Below are 18,320 nucleotides of genomic sequence, written 5' to 3'. Positions count from 1 at the left end.
ACACATAATTTTCTGTTATATACAAGGAGAGAAAGGAAGACCCTTGTATGGTTGTTTAAAAATGCCAATATATGGGTGCGCACCCTGGCCTACTGGTCCAGGCGCATACCACTTAGGCATTGCCACATAGTCATGGATGCCGGGTGGCGTCGCCGGTTCGATTCCCGATTCGGACGACCTTGCCGCGTGTCACTCACCATCTCTCCCCTCTATTTCCTGTCAGATGATTACTTTAATGGCAACGTTGTTTTCTCACTCAACAGCAAAAACAAGATTAAAGTCTATAGAGGGTATCATTTCTAAAGTGACAATTGAAGGACTTTTTAATACCTCTAAAAAGACAAATCAAACATTGGCCAAATTGTCATGTATTACAGGCAAAAATAGTGAAAATAGCTGATCTACATGCTCACAATGCCTTGATGCGTTAAGGATGTAAATCTATTTTCACAATAGAACCATGTTATACAAAATGTAATGCCTCAACTCTTACGTCCACGTCAGGTTGGGGGGGTCCCCGGTTAAAATAAAATAAAAAATTGGCGCCTTGGACACAATGTCAAACGAACTCTTGAACTTGAACTCTTTCTATTTTTATTCATTATCTTTTGAGACTATGCTATGTTCAGATGCACAGATATCACAATTGTATTTGTATTGAACTGTCCGAAAGTGCTGAAAAATAAAATGAACTGACTGACTGACTGAAAATATGATTGTTTTGGGGGTCACGGCCTGAAAAGTTTGAGATCCAGTGGACTATATTCTTTATTTTATAAACTCTGCACAAAGAAAGGAAACTTGAATTTGTTCCATTATATCTCCCCTTTTATAATACCAAATTGAATTGTGTTTTATATCATTTTTATCATTGATTCGTCACCTTTACAACGAGGTACAGCTTGTAAGGATCTGGCATTCGTGGAATGAGCACCACAGCCAAAATGTGGGTAGCGCCGACCAAAATGGCTTGCAATACTGTTCTGCTGGTATTTACTCTCGTTTTGGGCTTCCCTATCACTGAGCTTAACATTAACAAAGTGTAAAAATTGCCAAAAAGTAATTTTCCTTATTACTGTGGGAGAGTGCAATCATTCAATGCTCCAAGCAAAAAATGTGACCTCCAAAAAAAAACAGTATTGCAGGCCTGCCGGCCATTTTGAGCATTGTTGGAGGGGCGCTACCCACACGTTTGGCTTTGTTGCTCATAAAGGTAACAAATCAATGATAACAATGATGTTAAACACTATACCATTTGGCATAATTAAAAGGGAGATATAATGGACCGAATCAACGATTAAAATGATATAAAAAACGATACAAATGTATTATTAAAGGGAAGATGATAATGGACCAAGTTGTGCTGAGTTTATATAAACCTGCTTCTGAGTTACACTTATTGTCATATTGATAACAATATGATGTACTGTGATTTCAGAGCCAACCCCAGGGGAGCCTTCCCTGCAAGTAGTGGAAGGTGTTGTATCAGACGATATGGAAGCTACCACGTCCACTTCTACGCCTCAAAATGAGGTGCAAATGTTGAAAACAAGGCTTGAAGTCATGGAGTCGGCCATGCGGATGGTCGAGGAGGAGAGAGACCGAGCGGCAGCAGAGAGGGATGCCCTCAAAAGAAAGAAGGAACAATGTGAGTCAACAATTAATTCTCAGAATGTGAGTCAACAATTAATTCTCAGATAAACACATCCTTCGAAAATTTGAATATTGTGTAAAAGTGTTCTTATGTAATCTTAAACTTTTATATATTAGGTTCATTGTAGCCTGGAGCCAGCCTGTTTGGTTCATTTCGCGATTTGTTTATGTCTCTCGCATCAATCTGGAAAATACTCAGTTGACTTGCATTTCTGAACGTCCGTTGTGACATAGCGAGGACGTTGCTGATTGGGTGTTGTTCCAACGAATCAGAGCAGGGTTAGGGTAGCCTCGTCATCAGCCCGCCAATACAGACTCGTGTATTCGCCCCACACCACAGACCAATCGGAAGCCGAGGTGGTTGGAAAGCCACGTGGTGTTGTTCCAACGAATCAGGGTAGCTGCGTCCTCAGCCAGCCAGCCCAATACACACGCGAGGAGCACTTTCCGTGCGGCTTTTGACCAAGGATACACGCTGGTGTGTTTGACAGACATCACCAAAGACCAATCGGAAGCCATGGCTGTGTGAATCCTGCTTCTATGTCCCACCTCCGCTTGGAGATAGGAGGCTTTCCAGACTGTGAAATATTAATTAGCATTTTTTCTTCTGTAAACTTTTAGATTTAGAAAATCAAAAATCCATACCTCAAAATTAGAAAATTCCACCTGACCACTCAAAAGAAGGATATATAATACAGAAATGTCTAATTTCTGAACAATTGTTAATGTATGCACTCAGTACTTGGTACAGAGTACTTTTGAACAAACAACACAGATTCTCTGTGGGGTTCAGGTCAGTTAAGCCCAGTAATAACAGGGTCAGTACAACCACACTCAACCACACAGATAAGTATAAAAGAGTAGTTCACCCCCCAAAATGGCTTTCTATCGATTACTCACACAATGGAGACTTAAGTGCAATTATATTTGTTTGGTTTTTGTCTAAATTTTTATAATAATTTGATTACAATAAATGTACCCCCATTGATTCTGAATCTGGACCCGAATGCATTTGGGTCCTCATACGGAATCAATGGGTACATTTACTATAATCACATTTTTGTCTTTGGAATACGACAAATACAAAAATATACTATTGAACTCAAGTGTCCATGGCGTGAGTAATCAATAGCAAACAAGTCATTTTGGGGGTGAAATAGTCCTTAAGGCCTCTCTCAAACAAACCTGGGCTTCCATAACACCTCCGCAGTAACCTCGCCTAACAGGCTTTCTGAGAGAAAGCCTGGTGTTCACAACAGGCCGTTTGGTTTCCGCCTAGAGCGCGGAAACCACTAGAAGAAGCGACGTGGCTTTGATTTGGTTCCCTCCGTTTGTTTCCCCAATCCAAGTAGCCTAGTGTAGTGTTGCCAGTCACTAAAAGTTGGACTAAAAGATACAAATACCAAACAAATTTTTCAAAAGCAAAACTACTCTGCATCAAGGAGTTAATTAGGTAGTCCCTAAAAGTGTGTCCTTGCGCGCAGGGAAATAGTTTGGGTTAAAACTGAATCTGGTTTGATCTTTCCGGCTAATTGTAGTCCTTTGAGTACTACAACATGACGTTTTGTGGTCCAGACCGGTTACAAGCCCGAAAAGTGAAGTGATCCCAGACTACCTCAGCAGTACCACAGGTTCATCACCTTCATGCCACGCCCCATCGATGAAAACACTTGTTCAAGCTGTACTGCATAGTGCATACATTAACATAACCTTTCAGAAATGTGACACTTCTGTATTATAAATCCTTCTTTTAATTGGCTGTGTGGAATATTATGATATTTTGCATTGTGGATTTTAAAAAAATATTTTTTTAACAAAGCTTTTAAATATTTCACTGCATGCATGCACAATGAACCTAAACTATTTGATTTTTAATTATATTACAGAAGAAAATTAACTATTACACAATATTCTAAATTTATCAGAAGGTTGTGTATACTTTGAACTGCTGTTTGTCTGTAAAATAGTGTTTTTTTTTTGGGGGGGGGGAGGGTTTATTTTATGTTTTAAATACTTAAGGTGGTGAGTTCCACAAGGTGTGCACAAGTCCAAAATCATTATTGGTCATCATTATTCATTATTATCATTATCATTATTGATCTTCTAACAGTCTACTGTGGTTCATGTTTCATCTTTTTATACAGTGAAGAACACAGCTGCCAAGAGACAGAAGACAGTCCTAGTGAAGTCGTCTTCAGAATCTGACTCTGAGGACTTTGTGCCCTCTTCCGACAACACTACCAATAGTACCACTGATGACAGCTCCTCGGACAGCTCCTCGGATGCGTCTAGTGATGGCTCCTCTGATTCTTCAGACGGGAAAAAGAAAAAAAAGAAGTCTAAGAAGACAAAATCTAAGAAGACAAAGAAGGGGAAGAAGACAACGAAGGGGAAGGGGAAGGGGAAGGGGAGGGGAAGAAAACGACGCTGAAGAAGAAAAAGGACAAAAGGAGAGCTGTAGTGAGAGGTAATTGTAGAGGTTTAATAATTAACATTCCATTTTAATGGCCACATATCAACTAAACTTGTATGCAAAGACATACAAGCCCTAAACGTTCCATAGTCTGTCAGTTGGCTGTGTTCCTCCTTCCCTCCTGCGTACTTCACAGAAAGGTACTGTATTGATAACCAAGGGAGCGTGTCGCTGTTACTACATGTCATCTTTCGACACCCAACTAACCCTCACCTCCATGGAGTGAGTCGCCAACCCTCCGGTCGAAATCATGGTCGCTCGAAAGAGTGCGATTTTACCAATAACCAATGCCATGTTGGGCCTAGCACAATACAGAATAGTAATGGCTATGTGATCGGCTCACAGTCATTGTAAAACAGATTTTGTTTTTGTTCCTAAATATAATTTTCAGTGTCAGTTAGAATGTATTTTGAGTTAATCCAACCATAGAAGCAATCACTGTTTGTTGATACTGTTTAATTTAGTTTTACCTTGATATGTTTGCTGTAATTGAAAAATGGCATTTAAATGACGGTTGTTTTTTTTTGTTTTTTTTTCACTGTGGCTAATATCAAGTTTGTCTTTCTATATCCTTAGCTGGTAACCCCGAAGAGGTGGTTGAGCGATACAAGCTGGTGGTGAGGCAGTTCAATCGGAAGAAGTCCATGGGTGCTGCCTACACTGATGTCGGAGTGGACCGCAACACAATCGTTGCAAATGCACCTACTGCTGAATTGGCAATTGCTGCACCTGACACATTCAGAGAGCTCGAGAGAAGTTACACCAGGGATGAAAAGCTGTCAGATTTTGCACTGAGATGCAAAGACGCAATTGAAGGCAGTTCTGAAATTCAGGAGGCCATTGAAGCCTTATAAAAGGAGAAGAAACTCCTGCCCCTACCCCCTAAGAATAAATGATTATTTCATTTTGTGTTGAGTCTGTCCCTTTAGACTTGAGCCACTAAATCCATTCTTTTAATGCTTTAGCTATAGAAAAATAGCAGATCTACAAGCCCACAGAACGGCACTCGGTGCAGTGCTGTGGGCTTGTAGATCTGCTTTCTATAGCTAAAGTATTCAATGATTACTAGTCTTAATGGGATTAAGGGCTCAAATTGTTGCACTTGAATATTTGATTTCACTGCCTTCCTCCAGTGTTCAGTATTTTCAGCTGTTCAATATAAGTGCTTATTTCATTTTGTGTTGAGTCTGTCCCTTTAGACTTGAGCCACTAAATCCATTCTTTTAATGCTTTAGCAGATCTACAAGCCCACAGAACGGCACTCGGTGCAGTGCTGTGGGCTTAGGGTCGATCCATACCGTTATAAGGAGCCTAACTAATTTCGGTTCGGCACTAGGCGAACCCAAATATGGTTCGCATCCCCCGGTTCGGGGGGGGGCGTCAACCGTCCAAATTCGGCTCTACGGTGCTGACGAAATGTTGTGACCTCCCGACTTAATTTCGGTACTCAGCGGTGTCTTCTCATTCATTCATCCCGGCTTCACGTTCATATTCTCGGCAGTGAATCCAAGGAAACAGCCGTCGTTTGGGTGGGAGACACGCCGACTTCCAAATGCTTGTGTGGCCGTGTATTGGGCATCAGAGAGCGGATACATATTCAGCTGGCTGACTCTCGCTCTGACTGGTGGACTGGGAGGAGCGCGCGCGACACACACACACACACACACACACACACACACACACACACACACACACACACACACGCCTTTGCTGCGTGTATTTCTGCTAAAGCGTCGCCGACCGTTTTAAAGAGAAAAGAAGTGCTTAAACACAACTTTGCTAATTGCTAGTGTTCCGTGTTGATATGTTTTCCTTTTCCACGACGAGTTGTGACTGCGTGATGACATGCATGCAGCAAGGGAGGCGGCACGTCTATAATGTGAGCTTGTAGATTAAATGTTTTTGACAGAGCTCGAGCCGAGCGTTTGTGAGTGTGAGTGAGAGAGAAGAGACCCCGCTGGTAGCCTCGCGTAGCCAGGCTTACTCATCTCCCCGCTGGTGCTGCTGCCTGCTGGAGCTGCTACTCACTGGACCTCCAGTCATTCAGTGTGCAGCGCGAGGGCAAGTCAAATAGTTATCCGCCCTGCAATGCTCATTCATCGGCCACAAACGTCGTCATGCCACGGACCTCCAATATTTACAAGCGACTTGGGCACTAGCCTTTAAGAAAGTATGGATGAACTCCCCCCGAACCTAAATCATTTCGGGTCGGGGCGTCCTCCCGAACCGAAATTAGTTAGGCTCCTTATAACGGTATGAAACGACCCTTAGCCTGATTTCAAACTCTACTCTGGGGCTTGAGTCTGAACCTGTCTCCATTCTATTTGATTGAAAAGGGGAGGGGATTTAAAATTTGAAATTCCCAATCACAAGAGATCTGGTGGGAGGGACGACAATGTCGAATGTAATGTAGCAATTTATGTTATGATTATTTGTCAATGGGTTTTGATCCACACAGCCAACTACATTTTAGAGAGCCAAATACAACACGAAAAGGCAAAGGCACGTGGTGTTTTTAGCAGGGCAAGAATTGTAACTCTCTAGCACATGGTTCTTCAACAGGGGCTCCGCGAGCCCTAGGGGGTCCACCGGGATACTGCAGGGGTTTTCCGAAATTGTTGAAAAAGTATCCATCTATCTATCTCACAATAACTAATAAAATAAAATATACGTAGGTCTATATGTTGTAGCCCCACCCTACGAGGTAGGGGTCCCTGCTCCATCTCCCCATCAGTTTGGGGGTCCCTGTCCTGAAAATGTTGAAAACCCCTGCTCTAGCACTTTGTTGCAGACCTTATATCCATTTCAATGATTAATTAAAGCTGCAAGCAGCAATGACCGGGCCCTCGCAGCTCTACCCACGTCACAAGGCCAGCAGGCAATCAGAAACCAAACAGGAAGTCAACCATTTCGACTAATTAGTGGCGTTTTGGCGCATTTTTGGCTGTTATCACGGGTCGCACTTTAACGATAGTTTAAAGTTTTTCTCAAAAAAAAATGTTGAGAAAACAAAAAATTTGAGAAAAACATTTTTGAGAAAAAAATTTGAGAAAAAAAAATGTTTGAGAAAAAAAAAAATTTGAGAAAAAAGATTTTTGAGAAAAAAAAAATTTTGAGAAAAAAAAACATTTGAGAAAAAAAAAATTGAGAAAAAAAAAATTTGAGAAAAAAAAATTTTGAGAAAAAAAAATTTTTGAGAAAAAAATTTTTGAGAAAAAAAAATTGAGAAAAAAAAATTTGAGAAAAAAAAAATTTGAGAAAAAAAAATTTGAGAAAAAAGATTTTTGAGAAAAAAAATGTTTTGAGAAAAAAAAAAATTTTGAGAAAAAAAAAATTGAGAAAAAAAAAATTTGAGAAAAAAAAAATTTTGAGAAAAAAAAATTTTGAGAAAAAAAAAATTGAGACAAATTTTGAGAAAAAAAAAATTTTGAGAAAAAAAAAATTTGAGAAAAAAAAATTTTGAGAAAAAAAAATTTTTGAGAAAAAAAAAAATTATGACACCAGCCGCAAGTCTGTACGACAAACGGTTCATGAGTTATTTAGGCACTTCCTGTTTGGTGAAGGGCACTTCCTGTTTGGCGAAGGAAGCGTCAATTAAAGCTGATATAAGCATTTCTTGGGCCAGCTTGTCAGAATTTTACTGTCACTTTTTTTATTTTTTTATTTTAGATTCAGATGGTTAGCAATGAAGTTTGCAGCGACAAAAAAAATCGAGTCTCTCGGTTGCCTGTAGGGGCCGCAGTCTGCCTCCAAAGCAGAGAGCTGCTGGGCTAAACCACCACGTGATTGGTTCGTTGCCGTTTAAAATCACCGCGCCGCGGTACAAACTACCTCTCTCGATTGGCTACCGAGTCGACTCTTTCGATTGGCTACGTCGGTTGTCAATCATTTTAAGCCCCACAGGCCGACGCCTCATTCTCCAATGAGGTTTGAAAACCACCGGTTTGAAAAACAGAAGAAGAAGAACATACTACGCATGCGCTCCCAACGGCTGTTTACGTCACTGCTCATAGTTTATTCTGTGCTGTGGTCGTTTCGTTTTGCGCTCTCTGAGACAAACAAACAAACAAACAAACAAAGACAAACTTTTAACGTGCTTTTGTGAAAAATGGCGGATTGGGAAAAGAAACGTCCCCGTCCCATTCTACCACTCCCCACAACGGCATACACCGCAAAGGCGGCAAAGAAAAAGAAGGCGGTGGAGAAGGAAATACACAGAGCTCGTGACAAAACACGAATCAACATCGGTGCTGCACATGGACGATGGAGGGATCTCAGAGACTCCAAAGGTCTCAAAACCGATGCTGAACTTGCTCTGTTGCTCCTGGACAGGTAGGCTTTTCACTTGCTCTATTTTATTTGTTTCCTGTGTTGGAATTAGTAGTTACAGCACTGCTCTTTTGTCTACTAGCTTACTATGCTAATGTTAGCTTCGTGGTGTGCATATGACTAGGACTCGGTACAAATTGACCCAAATGTACACTTGTCAGAGTTACATTTACATGGATTACAATATAAAAGGGGGTCCCAGAGATAACCAGGGTCTGCAGCCAATGCATGTCAAACTGGGGGTCCTTGAAATTAAAATGGTTGAGAACTGCTAGAGCTAGAGCCCTAAAAATCCTCTCTAATTTGAGGGACCCTTACATATCTTTTCAAACGGGGGTCCACGGGCTAAGAAGTGTCAATTTGGGGGTCCTTGACATGAAAAAGTTTGAGAACCACTGGTCAAATATGCTATTATTCGAATGATAACGTTAGTCTTGTCATGCACATAACCTACTTTCTACAGTTTCTAGAGAGTAGAGCAGTGGTTTCAAAACTTTTTAGCCCGTGACCCAAAAGAAAAATCAGACAATCGCCCAAGAACCAAACTAGTGAACATGCATAGCAGATCATCAAGATCAGAAACAGCAGATCTGCAAGCTCACAACGTGTCACGTTGCTCCGCGTTGAGAGCTTGTAGATTGGCTATTTTCACTACTTTATTATTATAGCCTATTTTATTCATGGAATGTCTTAGATGTGTTTGTTTCTTGTTAAAAAACTGTTACATTTCTAAAAAAATAAATCATATTTCAAAAGGTTTTACATCTTTTGAAATAATTATTTTTTCTGGAGTTCCCAAACTTTTTTGGCTTGGCTCAGGGCACCCTTAAAAATATTTTCTTCATCCTAGGCACCCCTACATTATATCATAATTTTCACTCCCAGCACCTTATATTTATAGCATATTTTAGCGACTATGTTGTGAGGAAAACATTAAGATAATAGCCATTTTGGTTAGAATTGACAGAAAATAACTTTGTAAGTTTAAAATGACACTTGAAATATTTTTTCAAGTGTCCAAATAAATTCCAAATATTATCAAATTATCTCGCGGCACCCCTGGACTGCCATCACGGCACCCCAGGGTGCCCCTTCACCCACTTTGAAAACCCCTGGTCTAGACCCATGAAAATTGGTCTGTGACCCACAAATGGGTCCCGACCCACTGTTTGGGAGTGTTCTAGAGTGTGCCCTCTGCTTAGTCATTTAGCATGTATATCCACTGAAATGGCCCACAAATAATGTTGCAATATTTGTGTGTTATTGTAGTTACATGAACGAGGAGTCATCCGCATCAACGCCCAAAAAGCGCCTTCCTACACCCCCCGCCCCCCCTGTTTCCAGCATCTGTGCCGGGTCTCTGGCTGACAGGTGAGTGTGCATGAATTACTATCGCTGTAACTTTCTTTGCCTACTGAAATGCATGTCTAACTGTCTTCACTAGCTTACATTGCCTTAGTGAAAAAAAATGTCATGTTTCATCTCACTGTAATGTATGGTTAAATAAATATAAATCAAAGTGGGAATTCAAGCTCTCAAGCCACTAAACCTACAAAGCATTTTCAATTATCACATGCAATCCTGTGACATTTCCATGTAGTAATGTTGTAGGGATAAGTAGGATAGTAAACCGTCGATCTATGTTATCTGTTATTTCTCATATTAATTATTGATGTATATTCAAAATATTAAAACATGCATGTTGATAGAATTATTGCCAAGAAGTATAGCTGCAGCCTCGCTATGCTTTGCCCTTAGAGAACACAGTTTCCTCCTATAACAATGGCTTTAGATCTTTTTCTAAAAACATGTTGCCTTCATTACAGAGTTGATGACTTTCGGCCAGAGGCTGGTGTTCAGGACCTGGGCTGTTGCAGTGGGGAGACGCCTGTGACCCTGGCTGCAAGGTAGAGCCATTGAGTAGGGCCAAAAAGATTATTATTATTATTATTAATAAGTAGTAGTAGTATCATCATCATCATAGCCAAGGGCTTGAGGCTTAGAAAATGTATTTTCCCAGCTGTTCTGAAACAGATGAGGACATTAAACTTTAAAAAAAAAAAAAAGTAATGTTGCCTGTGCGTGCAGTGACAATGACTCTATATACTATATTCTCTACTCCTTTGCACTTTTGTTTGAGACACTGGTGCTAAAAATGGTGCATAATGTATATGCACATTAGCTAATATTTTTAATTCATTCAGTAGGAAAAAATAAATACATTTTATATTGCCAGCATCTACATAGTTGTTGTCATTTTTATTTTCTTGTTGTAGGAAGTCATTGGATTTTTGCGTTGGCGCCATTGATGTTGAAGACTTCAATGACATAAAAAACGCAACGTAAGCTGCAATGCATTGCATACATTTATATCTTGTTTGTAGCTTGTCAAATCGTTCATTCTGAGCATTCTGTTGTCTGAGTAATAATTTTTGAACATTTCCTTCCATAGCATTGACTGGGGAGAGGAGGAGGAGGAAGAAGAAAACGACGAGTCTTGGTGTCTACTGGAGCCAGAGCCTGTAGAGAGTGAGGCAGAGTCTCCAGCATCATCTGACGAGGAGGACGATGTGTCCTCTGAGCCAGATGATAGCGACGATGCGGATTATGTTGCTCCCCTTCGTGTTAGGTAGGTTCCTATGCTGTCCCATAACTGTTTTCAGTGAAGTGACACTCTCAGTTACAGCTGTTCTTATATTTTTGTGTTTTATTGTTTGATTTCTCATGGCTGAAGAACTGGCGGTGCTCTGAAGTCAGGTGTCGACATCATGGCATTCGATACCATCACCATGGAGGAGACTGTCCATGATGTTGTACCCGGTGAAGACTCAGAGACGGATGAAGAAGAGTCGGACGAAGAAGAGACTCTGGTGAAAGAAACTCCACTCCCAGACAAGATTGTGATCTCGAAGCCAGAAGAAATAATTGGCCACCCAGCATCCATAGCCTACCATGACTGTCTCAAACAACTGGCAGAATGTCTTCTGCTACCTGTTCACATGTGCACAGAAAAGGACCCTGAGACGTGTGGGGCACTTGGACCATTTGGAGTCATTGTGATATCTCGAGGTACAGCAGCCATTGTTGAATGGGTACGTATTTCTAAATATAATCGTGAAATGCCTTTTTCTGTGTGGGCACAGTAAATCCGGGAAAGGGACACAAAAATATCAATGACAAGTATTCTGCTTTCTATTCCATGTCTGTTTCTCAGAAATGTCCATCTGGTCATACTGTCTGGAGTTGGTGTTCGCAGCCCAAGGTGAAGTTTGGAGTGAACGCTGGTGATTTCCTCCTGTCGTCCAATATCCTACTCTCTGGCAACAACTACACGAAGGTACACCAAGACTCTTTCTTTTTGGACTGCTTGACTGGTGTGTTAGTCACCAGCCAAGTGTGGGGTGGCTCAGAGTAGATGACAGAGTACAGCATATTGCAATGGGCCCAGTGTACAAGATGGTAGATACACTACACCACTAAGATACCATGTAACGATGTTCACAATTGGAAACTGGTTACAACAAACCTAGCCTAACCCTCACCCCGACTCTATAATAACTATTATTTTGCACTTTTTTTTTTTTTTTTAATCTAATGTGCTTTTCTGATAAACATCTACTGCATAGCACTGTGTTCTATCCGTTTGTCATTCAATGTTATGGAAGAGAAGTATCACAATGGACATACCTGAGTTTCCTTTTAGTTGTATCGATGAACTGTACTGTCATGAAACTGTACCTTTTCTTATGCAAAACCTCTACTAAATACATGTACTTCAATCCATCGATTCAGGTGGCTCTGCTGTTCAAATTCATGAACATGCAGATGGTCAACAGCTCCACCTACTTCAAACTCCAGGACCAATATTGTGTTGACACAATCAAGGAATTCTGGAGTAAGAAGAGAGAGCAGATTGTTAACCGACTGCGCTCAAAAGACTGTGTTGTGGCCCTGGGTGAGACGCGCACACACACACAAACACAAACATACACACATGTAGTCGTAACCAAATGTATTGGTCAGGAGTGTTGCAGAATTCTGTAGTTCCATTTTTTGGAGTGTGTGTGTGTGTGTGTGTGTGTGTGTGTGTGTGTGTGTAGAAGGACCACAACAGCTTCACATGGTTTTGCAACTCAGAGTTTCATGCCATAGGACAATCATCAGGCATATATATATATATTTCTTTTTTGTTCAAATTACTATTCATTCAAAGGTGATGGTCGGATGGACAGCCCAGGATTCTGCGCCCAGTATTGCTCATACACGGCAATGGAGAATGACACCAAAGAGATCATCTCTTTGGTTGTTGTGGACAAGAGGGAGACTAAGAGGAACTCTGTGATCATGGAAAAGGAAGGATTCATCCGGACCTTTGACATGATCCGACAAGAGATGAATCTTGTTGAAGTGTGCACAGATGCTCACTCACAAATCTCTGCCCTCTTCAGTAAGTGATCGTTTGGGTTTCATTACAGTTTGAGAGATTGGCCCAGGAATCCATGTACTGTACTGCTCTGACTACAGTAATTGATTTAACCCATTTAGGCCTAACCTATAGAATAGAAATCAGAAATTAGCCTACAAAACAAATATGTTGCTACATACTGTACATGTACTGTAAGCCCCTCCAAAAAAGCAAAATGTGTTCCCGGCCTGAATGGGTGGGGAAAATATACGTTATTATGAAATATATACGTTTTACATAGGCCTGTTTTTGTCTTCCATACAAACAGACCCAGACAAGGGGATGTACAGAGACCTTGGCGTTCTCCACACTTTGGACATCTGGCATGGGTCCAAAAATCTGGGGAAGAAGATACACGCAGTATGTTTATTAAATGTTTCGTGTGTGTGTGTGTGTGTGTGAGAGAGAGAGAACATACATTTGTTTCCCTTGTCTAGGAATACCTTGAACAAACAACCATTACTGATGTATTTTCTTTTTTCTGTGTGCAGGCAGGTCTGGAGAAGGGATGCTCCATTCTCCTTCAGTGGCAGAAGGACATCTGTAACCACTTCTGGTTTTGCTGTAAAACTGCGTCTACCTATAATGAGTTCTTTGTAAGTTCTCTGAAAGTCTTGGCCTTGGAATGTTCTAATCTACATCAATGTTGGTCTGTTACAGCTATTGTGTAATTTTATGTTTTAGGGGTATACTTTTATGTTTTCATTTACAGTAGCAGTAACGTTTCCTTTGTGCTTTTACATGTATAACTCAAGTAATGATGCCTTGCTGTTTTCCAGGACATGTGGAACGGACTTTTGCACCATGTCTCTGGGATTCACGAGTGGTTCTTCGGAGCCTGTCACCACATCCCCGACTACGTGGAAAGTGACAAGGAGAAGATCCCTCCAAACAGCGTGGCCCACAACAGACTCAAAGAGATCGTGCTGAACAACCGGTTTCTGAAGGATGTTCACAAGTACCTGACTTTCAGGTAAAACGTCAACATAGACTTATATTCAACGTACAATCTCCCTTATCTATACATACATTTTAGAACTGCAGCCAGCAGTTTGTTTGTCAGACACGACCAAATGCAGCACTCCAATTGGCTAGGACTGATCACGTGGCACACGGAGCTCCTAACCGGAAGTGCGTCCGGCGGTCAATTTTTTTTTTTTTTTTTTTTTTTTATATTTAAAAAAAAAAAAAAATTAACTTTTTTTTTTTCAAAAAAATTTTTTTTTTCTCTCACAGGTCGACCTCCGAGTTGGAGAGTTTCCATAACCATCTCCTCATGTATTGCGCCAAGCGTTTCTGCTTCAGCCCTCCTGTGTACGAAGCTAGAAACCTGCTGGCAGCCTTGGACTACAACTACCATGTCCACAGGCCATACAAGTTGAAGGCGGATGGATCACCAGAGTATGTTGAAAGCACTTGTTCTCTAGGGCAGGGTTTCTGAAAGTGGGTGCCACAGAATACTTTAACAATTAGAATGGATCAATATTGACCCTCCATGATCATGAGAACAGACTTGAGTTGCACTGTACTTGATGAGTTATTTTTCCACCTACCCAAACTCTTCACCAAAATAGAAGATCTACAAGCTTACAATGTGACACAAAAGTTGTTATTTATAGGGGTGCCCTCAGTCAAAGTTTGAAAACCACTACAATAGGGTTCCTAGGGTCTGTTGACTGTTCTGAAGAATGTTTATCTACAAGTATTGTTTTTCTTCTTGTATGTGTGCCAGTTATAGGAGGCTGCACAACAAGAAGTCTAGGAAGTGGAGTCTGTACCCCATGAAGGTGTTGAAGGACTACGGCTACATCTCTGAGCTACAGGCTGATATCCTGAACTGCAGACTGTCCTCCGGCCGAGGGATGAAACGGCTAACCACAAGAAGGTCAAATGACGCCCGCCAGCTCGGCCTTCTTAGTGGTGACGTACCCCCATCCAAACAGACGTTGTTGGACACACAAGTCAGCCGAGGACTTGGTACGCCTTCTAGACTATGCATTATAACACACATAGAGAGTGATTTTCCATTTATAATAATTGAGAGGAGATTGAGCATTTTATTATACTTGCAATGTGATTCGGAAGGCAACATTGTATTATTGTGTGTGTTACTTTAGCTCACTCCTGATGCGTGACAAATTACAAATTCATGTTCCTAATTCTAATTATGCTTTTAATTCAACAGGCCATGGACTGGCATCCAGCAGAACCATGGGGACAATGCAGAAGTAACAGACTCCTGGCAGAGAGAGACATCTGGCCTTGTCTCTCAAGAGGCCAAACCACGCTGACGCCAAAGTGACTACTGGCCAATCACAACGTGTCTTTTCAGGGACTTGTCAATTCAATTCAACAGAGCTTAGTTCCGATGTTGCACGGCTCAGCTGTTCTTAGATGCTGCGTTCGAAAAGACCCGCCCCCGCCTGACGCTGATTGTCCTGCCAACGTCTGTGTCAGTGACGCACGTGCAAGTGGGAATTGCCCGTTCGTAGAGTCCTCAAAGCCAAAGATATGTAATTAATGTAGATGGCTCATCCTCATTGGATCCACTGGAGTGCGACATGGTACACATACAAAGCCTACAAATGCCTGTTTACTGGTGCTATAGATCCCACGAGAGTGTGTTGCTGGGACAGCTAAAGAGCAATAATAAAGTTGATTTTCTCAGTTGTTGTGTCGCTGAGAAAAAAGCCACTTTAGTATGACAATTTTGTTAATATTATGTGGCTTGTGATGATCTGGTCCAATATTTAGTTCAGTGACTATAGCTTCTGAACTATTATTTTGCTCTGTGTTCACCTTGGCTCTCTCATTGTAAATTAATAGACTCCAAACATGCTTCCGCTTCCTAAAAAGGTATCTACCTACGTCACACAGAAACGGGAAGTACAGGTCTTTTGCACCCTCTTGCTATCGCCCTCTTGGGCAAAACTCATGCCTCAGAGCCAAAGGAGCACTTTAAAACCCACTTCCCCCATAGAAAGGTGTTGTAAAATATGCTATAAATATAAGGTGTTGGGAGTGAAAATTAGGAATATAATATAGAGATGCCCCGAGCCAAAAATGGTTTTGGAACCCCTGCTTTACTCTGTACATATTGTTTTATATTTTCTCTACTCTGTACATAGTGTACATATTGTTTTATATTTTCTCTACTCTGTACATAGTGTTTTGTATATGTATTTGTGTTATAGTTGTGGCCGCTACTATACAAGCAACACACTATTGTTTTCGCTGCGAAATGTCTTTGCCAGCAAAGTGAACTTGCTTCAAACCATGTGTCACTGTTGTCATGCTTCACAGTGTGCAGTGTGGTTGCCCTAACAGGGCATCATCGAGGACAGGGGTCTTCAACAGGGGGTCCTCAGAGTTACTACAAGGGGTCCTCCAAATCTTTGTGTGATATAAACTTTTTTTCTCCTTTTTTATATTTCACTTGAACCCTAGCGTCCATATTCAGAGAATCTGCGAGGCGTTGTGAGCTAGCAGATCGGCTATTTTTGGCAAAGAGCTTTGGTGTAGGCTAGAGGGGAAAATGAGCAGACTAAGTACAAAGTGAAAGGTCAGGTTATGTATTGACTGTTCAAGTGGTTGAATATTTGAGAACACAAAATACACTGTGCTGTCAAACAATGGGACTACAGTACAGTATATGGAATCTATGAACAGGTTGTGGGGGTCCCTGCTTCATCTCTCAACTAAGGGGTCCTTGGCCTGAAAACGTTGAAGACCCCTGATCTAGGAATCAGGTGGGTGTTAGACCTTAGACCAGTGTCTCTAACCCTGCCCTGAGCCAATAACGTTTTTGGAACCCCTGTTCTGTGTACATATTGTATTATAGTTTCTCTACTCTGTACATAGTGTTTTATATATGTATTTGTGTTCTAGTTGTGGCCTTTACTCTACAGGCAACACACTATTGTTCCTCAGGTCTAACAATAAAAAATGACTACTCGCCATACCCTGTGTTTATTTCTTCATTAGAATATAATGTTGGTACTATTTATTTTATTCAAAGAACGGTCACGCTGGTGTAAATTGTAACACTAATGCTGTATAATTGTCTCATTGCACTTGCTAATAGTCCATCCTCGTATCATTTATTGTTTAGACTACTGCTGCTTATTCGTTATATATGCAAAGTTTCAAAGACTTCCCAAAAATCGTCCAACATTGACTGAAACTGTACTTTGATCTCAATGGGGCTGTTTACACTTTTGGGTTACATACAGAATACGAATAATTATGCAGTCAGTGTGACAGATGACATTTCTATTATAATTAGTTATGCACTTGTGTCCAACAGTAAAAATACAAGTATAATTGGCTGTGAAATACAAGTTTATTTTCTTTTTTAAACTGTGTGGGTTTTTTTGACCAGCAGGGGTCAGTGTGTATAACAGTACACAGTAAACAGAACACAGTACTTTGCATAGGCTGTCAACAAGAAAACAGGAAAATAAAAATATATTTACAGTGGAAAAGGGGAGGTAAGTATGCCCTTAGTACAATACCATTGAACGTCAGACGCCTAGAACACAGTACTTTGCATAGGCTATCAACAAAAGAAAACAGGAAAATAAAAAATATATATTTACAGTGGAAAAGGGGAGGTAATTATGCCCTTAGTCCAATACAAGTTTTGATTGTCTGGATATGGTCAAAACAAAACATGGTTGCCAGCTGATAAGCAGATTGTGTCAATGCATTTCAATGGGAATGGGGCAGATTCGTTTTGAGAAATCTGGCATTTGCGGATTTCTCCTAAAAATATTTTCCATTCCCATTGAAATGCATTGTCAGAATCTGCTTATCAGCTGGCAACCATACTTTGATGTGACTGCCCTTACGGTACATAGATAAGTACAATTTCCCCCTAAAACAAGGTCTTCAACAGGGGGTCCTCTAAATCTGTGTGATAGAAACCTTTTTCCTTTTTTATATTAACCATTTGAACGCTAGTGTTCATATTCTGATAAATGTTGCAAAAAATAGCATATCTACAAGCTCACAACGCCTGGCTATTTTTGGACAAAGAGGTTTGGTGTAGAGGGGGAAAAGACCAGACTAAGTACTGAGTGACAGGTCAAGTAAGTTTATTAACTGTTGGCACACTTCAAGTGGTGAAATATCTGAAAACACACATTGACATGAATCCAAAATACACAGATAATTGTGCTGAAACTAATGGAATCTCAGAAAGGGTAGTGGGGTCCCTGCTTCATCTCTCTCTCTCAACTAAGGGGTCCTTGACCTGAAAACGTTGAAGACCCCTGCCCTAAAATGCCCCAAACTTGGGAGAATGTCCATTTCAATAACATATTTTTTTTTTATAACATTTTTTTTAATTTTTTTTTTTATTTTTTTTAGTTTTTTTTACACCCTGCGTGGTATGAAACC

General features: G+C 40.7%; 1 protein-coding gene across 1 annotated transcript; it reads left to right on the top strand.

The window, feature by feature from the left end:
- The first annotated feature begins 8,165 nt into the window (after positions 1–8,165).
- Positions 8,166–15,517, top strand: LOC308284982 (uncharacterized protein). The gene is made up of 15 exons (XM_080725703.1): positions 8,166–8,458; positions 9,725–9,826; positions 10,282–10,362; positions 10,732–10,797; positions 10,908–11,084; positions 11,190–11,547; positions 11,670–11,792; positions 12,248–12,410; positions 12,669–12,902; positions 13,189–13,280; positions 13,412–13,516; positions 13,700–13,893; positions 14,157–14,321; positions 14,653–14,897; positions 15,106–15,517. The coding sequence occupies exons 1-15, from the start codon at positions 8,235–8,237 to the stop codon at positions 15,150–15,152; spliced, it is 2,376 nt and encodes a 791-aa protein (XP_080581829.1). The 5' UTR covers positions 8,166–8,234; the 3' UTR covers positions 15,153–15,517.
- The last annotated feature ends 2,803 nt before the right edge of the window (positions 15,518–18,320 follow it).

The sequence above is a fragment of the Nannobrachium achirus genome (genome assembly GCF_963921795.1).
Source record: "Nannobrachium achirus genome assembly, chromosome: 1".
Taxonomy (NCBI): Eukaryota; Metazoa; Chordata; class Actinopteri; order Myctophiformes; family Myctophidae; genus Nannobrachium; species Nannobrachium achirus.
This window is presented reverse-complemented; position numbering and strand designations above follow the sequence as displayed.